This window comes from Vicia villosa, linkage group LG5 (assembly GCF_029867415.1).
Source record: "Vicia villosa cultivar HV-30 ecotype Madison, WI linkage group LG5, Vvil1.0, whole genome shotgun sequence".
Taxonomy (NCBI): domain Eukaryota; kingdom Viridiplantae; phylum Streptophyta; class Magnoliopsida; order Fabales; family Fabaceae; genus Vicia; species Vicia villosa.
In genome coordinates, this window is record NC_081184.1 from 33,763,335 (window position 1) to 33,770,231 (window position 6,897).

The 6,897-nt window shown below is 28.7% G+C and overlaps 1 protein-coding gene across 1 annotated transcript; it reads right to left on the bottom strand.

Annotated features, from left to right (window-relative positions):
* Window positions 1–3,261: 3,261 nt before the first annotated feature.
* On the bottom strand, window positions 3,262–4,882 carry LOC131606486 (zinc finger protein ZAT9-like). The gene has a single exon (XM_058878710.1). The coding sequence runs from the start codon at window positions 4,731–4,733 to the stop codon at window positions 3,576–3,578; it is 1,158 nt and encodes a 385-aa protein (XP_058734693.1). The 5' UTR covers window positions 4,734–4,882; the 3' UTR covers window positions 3,262–3,575.
* Between the last annotated feature and the right edge of the window lie 2,015 nt (window positions 4,883–6,897).

Below are 6,897 nucleotides of genomic sequence, written 5' to 3' on the forward strand. Positions count from 1 at the left end.
ATCTCACCCTTTCTGAATGATGTTTCCCTACCATGGGAAATTGACAGGTACTCAAGATAGCGATGGAAATTTGAAGTGATTTTATGAAGTCTTTAATTGCTGTTAATCGAGTTGGTGTCTTGCTCTGATACGTAGCACTCGGGGGGATAAAGCGATTGTTTTATTTATTAATTTGTTTGCTGAATTTTTAAGTGAATTATGTTTTAAATTGTAACTTAAAGTTACTGTGCAATGATGCTACGATTTGATTAGAATATTTATGAAGTTTGATGATTCCGCTGCGAGTTAATTATTGAATTTAAACAAAGTGATTTTTAGTAATGATTTGATTATCGTTTTAAATTTCTGTGCTATGTATCTATATGAAGGCAAATAAGCCGTAACTGTTTTTGAAATGACGAATATGTGATACCTCAAATGAACTTGTTTGGAATTTATACTCTGATTTTCCGTATAATTTATCGGATAGATTTGGGGTGTTACAACATTAGTTTTAAGGACATCGAGAGCGTATTAAAACTAATTAGATTTTATTCATTTTCAAAAAGTGATTTTAAACTCGGCGGGACAGCGAGAGCATACGTTAGAGATTGCTAGCATAATCTGAATCAACAGAGCGAGAGTTTGAGATAAGGGTTTTTAAATGAGTACTATTTACTGAAAAAGGAATTCTATTGATTCGGTTGTTTTCAAAAAGTGGTTTTAAATCTAATGGGATAGCGAGAGCATACATTACGAGTTAGAATCATAGTCTGATTCAATAGAACGAGAGTTTGAGAAAAGGATTTTTAAATTAATAGTATTTAATGAAGGATTTTTGTTAGATTAAAAACCTGGCCAGTGGAATTTCAGATTTACTAAGTTAGACGAATTACATACCGATATCCGCCTATTAATATTTTATTTATATCTAAGTCTTATTTCCCCCCTAAAACATAATTAAAATATCGCTAGCCTTAGCTTTACAAATCAACGATAGAGTACAGTAGGTTGACATTGGTCGCTGTGGATTCGATATCTTTTAAAACTACGCGACACGACTGTGCACTTGCAGTCTCCCGATTAATAGACACGTAAAGTCGCGATCACAAGGTAAGCTCAATACCCCGCATAATAGCCTTAATTAACAAGAGATTATCAATCGCAACTCATGCATGGATAATTGTATCATCCACATACTAGAAATGAGAGACACTAAGATTTGAGGAACCAATTCTAAACCCGTAGAAGAGACTAAGGCTCACTGTCCAGGAAAACAACTCTCTCAGACCTTCTACCAAAAGTCGGAACATGAATAGGGTGGCAAAACAGGCCCGACCCTTCGAATATGCCCGTTTTGTCCGCACTTTTTTGTAGGGAGGGTTAAGATTTTAGACCCGCACCCTATAAAATGCTCACCCCATTTTTCTGCGGGCGCGTCACATTAGCATAAATTTGTGCAATTTTTAAATATTAAAGATGCAATGCCCTCAGTGCCGCCCCATCCCGCCCTCATTTTTGCAAGTCGAGCCAAAATTTTAGACGCTTGTCCTCAACAATGGAGGCTTTTCTGGAGCATACCTAAATGAGGCAAACGTTCCGGTTGGTCACCTTCAAACATAAAAGGGACTAGGAGATCGTATTGCTTCAAACCTCTTTGAATTGAATGTTAATTTCTTCGGTTTTATTCACAAATCTATTAATGATTATTTTACGTTTCACCTAGCTCTACCTTTACTACCATAGTGACTTTGTGTTTGTTTTGATGTCAAAAATAATTACAGTACATTGTAAGAATCACTTTTATATCTAACAAAAAGTAAACCAAACATTCACATCATGTTAGGAATTCATTGAATCCAACCAACTACAATTATCCTTTTAGTTAAAAAATAAAAAACAAAACAAAATGAAAGAAGCATGAAACAAACATATTCTCTTCATGAACTGCACAATGCCGGTGGTCAGACGTGGAAGTTAATAAAAAAAAAAGCACTTTGATCAACTTCCCATGAGAATATGACTTTGTTATTCATTTACTTAAATTAAATAAAATTAACAACTCACAACACAAGCAATGAATGGTAGAAACTGTTACTTGGAAGCTGAAACAGAGCCCACTAAAACAAGCATGCTTACCAATTCTTGTGCATAACTCCAAATCACTCAATTTCGATTCCATAAAGTTGAAAAATCACATTAAAGCAATATGGTCCATCATATGCTCATATTCTAACTTACTACTACCATTTTCTATCATATAAAATAATAATAAAAAAATGTGAACCTTCAAGTCTTTGTCTAACTACCAATATTAAGTTAGTTCTACTAGAGTAGCATGTTGATCTCTTAAACAAAGTTTCATGTTTCAATTTAAAAAAAAAAACATTTTTTTTGTAGTATTACATATTTTTTCTAAAATAAAATTTACATTTTTTTAAATTTAAATGAAAAATGAATTTAAATAATTTTTTATAAAATATTATTTTAAGTACTTCATTTTTTAATGATTTTTTAAAATTATAATAAAAAAATCACTTAAATGTGAAGCTATTAAATAAATATTTAAAAAAAATATTTTTATAATTTTTAAAAAATTATATGATTTTGACTAAATTTTAATTTTTAATGATGCATATTTATATTAGTGGCTATAAAAAAAATGTAATTTATAAATGAAAAATTTGAATGATTTCTATTACTTTGAAAACAAAAATCATATATTTTTTAGAATAATATAAAGAAATATCACTTTTTCAAATCTATAAAAAGAACTCTTTATTAAAGCTGATTTATTAGATTTTCTTAGACACAGAATAAATATCAAAAAACAAATAGATATTTCTATTAATGATATAATTACCCATTAAATATTATTGATCCAAATATTTTAATTGGATTAAGGCAATGTATGATGAACATTATGAATATTCCAAATCATATAAAAAAGAAAAAGAGAAAAGAATAAAGAAAATAAATAAAAAATTCTTCCAAAAAGTAATTAAAAAATTTAATTAATCTGCACAAATAATATAAAAATATTTATATTTTCAATTAATCGTAATTAGATATTTTTACTTTTATTTTATATTTAAAATAATAATTTTGCATACCAATTAATCTCTTAAAAAATTGGCATCTCTTAAAAAAAACTCTCTATTGCCAATTTTTTTCATTCAGAAATAAGTTCAAAATTCAAATATAAATAACAAAATAAACATAAAAAGTTCAACTCATTCAACTCTACCTCCATCAATGGATACTATAAAACTCTACTTCCAATATCAAAATATCAATAAATTATACATAATAGTCTCACAAAAACTGAATTACAGTTAGAATCAAAGAAGAACTATTATAACTTTATAACATATAAATTCATTATTAAAATAAAAAAGTATGAACTATAAAGTAACCATATAACCCAATTTGCTAAACCAATGAGCAAATCTATAATTTTCTAATCAACTAAAAAAACAAAAAACAGAACCAAAATTGTGTACCTTTGGATTCATCATAAGTTCATAACTTAACCACCGAAAACTAAACTTCAAAAAAAAAAAAAAAACTTTTCAACCTTATTGAAGTTTGTCAAATTATGAATCGGAAACTGCAGAACCACCTTCATCACCACCATCACCATCACCATCATCCATAGGAGCAGGAAGATTTAGATCTAACAAACTATCTCCGAATTTCGCAGAACTTCGAACAACAACCTCAACGTTTGTTGCTACTGCTGCTGATGCCGTAACCGCTGCTATTGTTGTTGTCGATGTTGAAGCTGATGCTGCTGATAACGATGTTCCAATACCATGTGTTCTCTTATGTCCACCAAGTGCTTGACCTGAAGCAAATTCTCTAAAACAAACAGGACACTCATGAATTTTCTTTTCAACATTAACATTAATATTAACATTAATGTTTTCAATGTTGATTTTCTCATTCTGCTGTGAAGATGAATCGCCAGCAAGTTGTTTAGTTTTCTTGTGACTCGCTCTGTGTCCTCCTAGTGCTTGATAAGATCGAAACACTTTGTTACACGTGTCGCATTTGTATCTCCCTCGTACTTTCTTCATCGGTTTCAGTTCCTCCTCAGATTCAGCTTCACTTTCTTCTTCTTCTTCGATTTCTTCGACTTCTACGTCAGCGTCGTCTTCGTCTTCATCGACGTAATAATGATGCTGTTCTAGTTGTTCATGATCTTGATCATGATAATTGTACTGTTGTCTTTGTGTTTGTGTTTGTTTATGTGTTTGAGATCGCCAATTGTTGTTATTGTCGCGAGAGAGCAACATGAGACAAAAAGCGATGTCTTCTTCGGTAGTTATATCCGAAGAAGAACTCAGCACCGAGTCATTCGGTTTGGCCGTGTCGAGTTTTCTGACTCGTTTGGATCGTGGACGAGTTGGATTCTTCGACGACTCAGTTTCGGTTTCGGTTTCGCTTTCTTGTTGGAGAATTATGGAACCGGCGTCGATGAATTGATTGGGATCTGTGAAAATGAAGCTTCTCTTTGGATTCTCTCTTAGGCTATAGAGAGATGAGGATGAAGGAGATGAATCTGACTCGGCTTCGAAACTGAGTTGAATCGTTGGCGGTGGTGGTGGTGGTTGTGGCGGTGGTGATGGTGGTGAGTCGTTTGGTTTGGGAGGAATTGGTAGGTTCATCATGTGTGATCTCATGTGTCCGCCTAATGCTCTTCCGTTGGAGAAACTTCTATAACAATATTTGCACTTGTGTTTTTCCATCATTCATAAAAAAAAAAATAAAATAAAAAAAGTGTAAAATGTGATGTAAACACACCAATACAACAATACAACACAAAACACACTTTTTTTGGTTATGTGAGAGAGAGTTTGGTTATGTGAGAGAGAGTGAGTTTGTGATATGAGAAATCACAAAAGGAGTAGGAGTAGGTGTGACTTAGGATATATACAAGTTTATGTAAATGAATGCCTATTTATTGATTTTAAATATAAAAGTTAAAAATAAGATATAGAAAAAAGTCAAGTTTTATTTATTTATCTCTTTTTCAAAAATGGATTTTTTTGGTCTAGTCAAAAATGGATTTTTTTTTATTATATAAATGAGAGAGGATATTTGGTAAGACCAAAAAAGTTATTTTATGTTTTTTGTTTTTAAATTTATATTAATAAAAAAACTTTGTTTGATAATTGTTTCTTAGTTTATAGTTTGTAATTTTTCTTTTACTTAATTATGACTTCTTTTTAAAAGTTATTTAAATTAGCTTTTGAGTTAATAATTTTTCAATTTTAAATTTTTTCTTTTATTTTTATTTTTATTATTTTAATTAAAATTTGATTTTATTCTTTATAATTTAAAATAAAGTATATATGATTTAAATAAATAAATAGCAAAAAAACAAATTTTACATAAAATTATGTATCTCGTAGACTTATTTTTCTCATTAATTTTATTATGAAATTTAATTTTTTTTTTGTCGATTACAAACTATAAATTATGAGTCATCTGTGATAAACTCTCAGCTAATTTATCAACTATATATAATTTATGTTTGTTTGATGCTAAATTGTTATATATATATATATATATTTTGTTTGACGCTAAGAACTATTGGGGTGTCATATTAAGGGAATTAATTATTATGCACTCCCAGTATAATTTTTTTTTACAGTATCAATTCATCACAACTATTCATTATTATTCACTGTTTTTGCAAAAATATTTTACATGGTTGGCGTATTTCAATTAAATTGTAAAGTTAAATTATGTAATTTAGTTTAATGATTAATACTTATTTTACATTTTTAAATAAATTGTTAATTTTAAAAAAGTTTTTGTTGACTCAAAATCTTATCTTCAAAATTACATTATTAATCATTGAATTAATAATTATTAAATCATCTCTTTTATTTTTTTTTTCAATGAGATGTTTACTTTAAAGGAGTGGGATCCTGTTTTTTCAATAACCATAGAATTAAACTGCCCTTGTAAAGTAAATAAGAATTAAACTCTCTTTTGGAAATAATTTCATTCAATTGCTTTTAGGCTAAAACGCTAAAATAAATTAAAAATTAGTATTATTTTAACTTTAATGTAACATAGTACTAACATACAATGCTTTTGCCCGTTTTCTCTCTTTTCTTACACCTTTTTTATTTATTTAGAAATTTCAATGAATGCCCTTATAATTTTAAGATATGGAGGCTTTAATCAAAATAGAAAATTTTAAGATATGGATGCTTTTATCAAAATAGAAAATTTTAAGAATCTGATTTTAAAGATGAGATATAATATTTTTACTAAAACAATGTAATATCTATTTCTAGATATATAAAAATCAAATTTGAATACTTTATCACCTTTTTTTAAAAAAAATTCAATGATGATTTTTTAAAATTTGCAGTGGTTTTGCAGTTGAAACCATTGGCTTGCTGGTCCAATCAAGGTAAAATAAAACTACTGTTTTTAATTAAAGTTAAATGTTTTATTTTACTAATTAAACGTTTTTACTTAAAACATAATTATGAATTTTTTTAATCAAATATAGATAATTGTTAAAATTACATGACTGTGATATGAAACTGAAGAAACAAACGTAACAATCAAATTGATGTGTTACACGTGACCAGCATGATCTACCTGTCTTTTCAGTAGACAACCACTAGGGATTGGCGTTGTTTTGGCAAATTGACTTTTATGAACAAAAACAAAAAACTGAATAAGATTATAAATTTAAATCAATAATTTTTCTGTTTTGATTCTGTATTCTGTTACTTCTGTTTTTTTTTAATGTTCATATAATGAATTTTAAGTGAGTTGGATTCAATAAGTTATCAAATCAAAAAATTTATGATTCCCATATCAACTTTGAAAATCACATTAAGTGAGTTGAAATTTATTTAAGTAATTTCATACTCCCTCCGTCCCACA

What these genes read in the sequence shown, in the direction of transcription:
- LOC131606486 (XM_058878710.1), bottom strand. Translation starts at nt 4,733, where the DNA reads ATGATGGAAAAACACAAGTGCAAATATTGTTATAGAAGTTTCTCCAAC.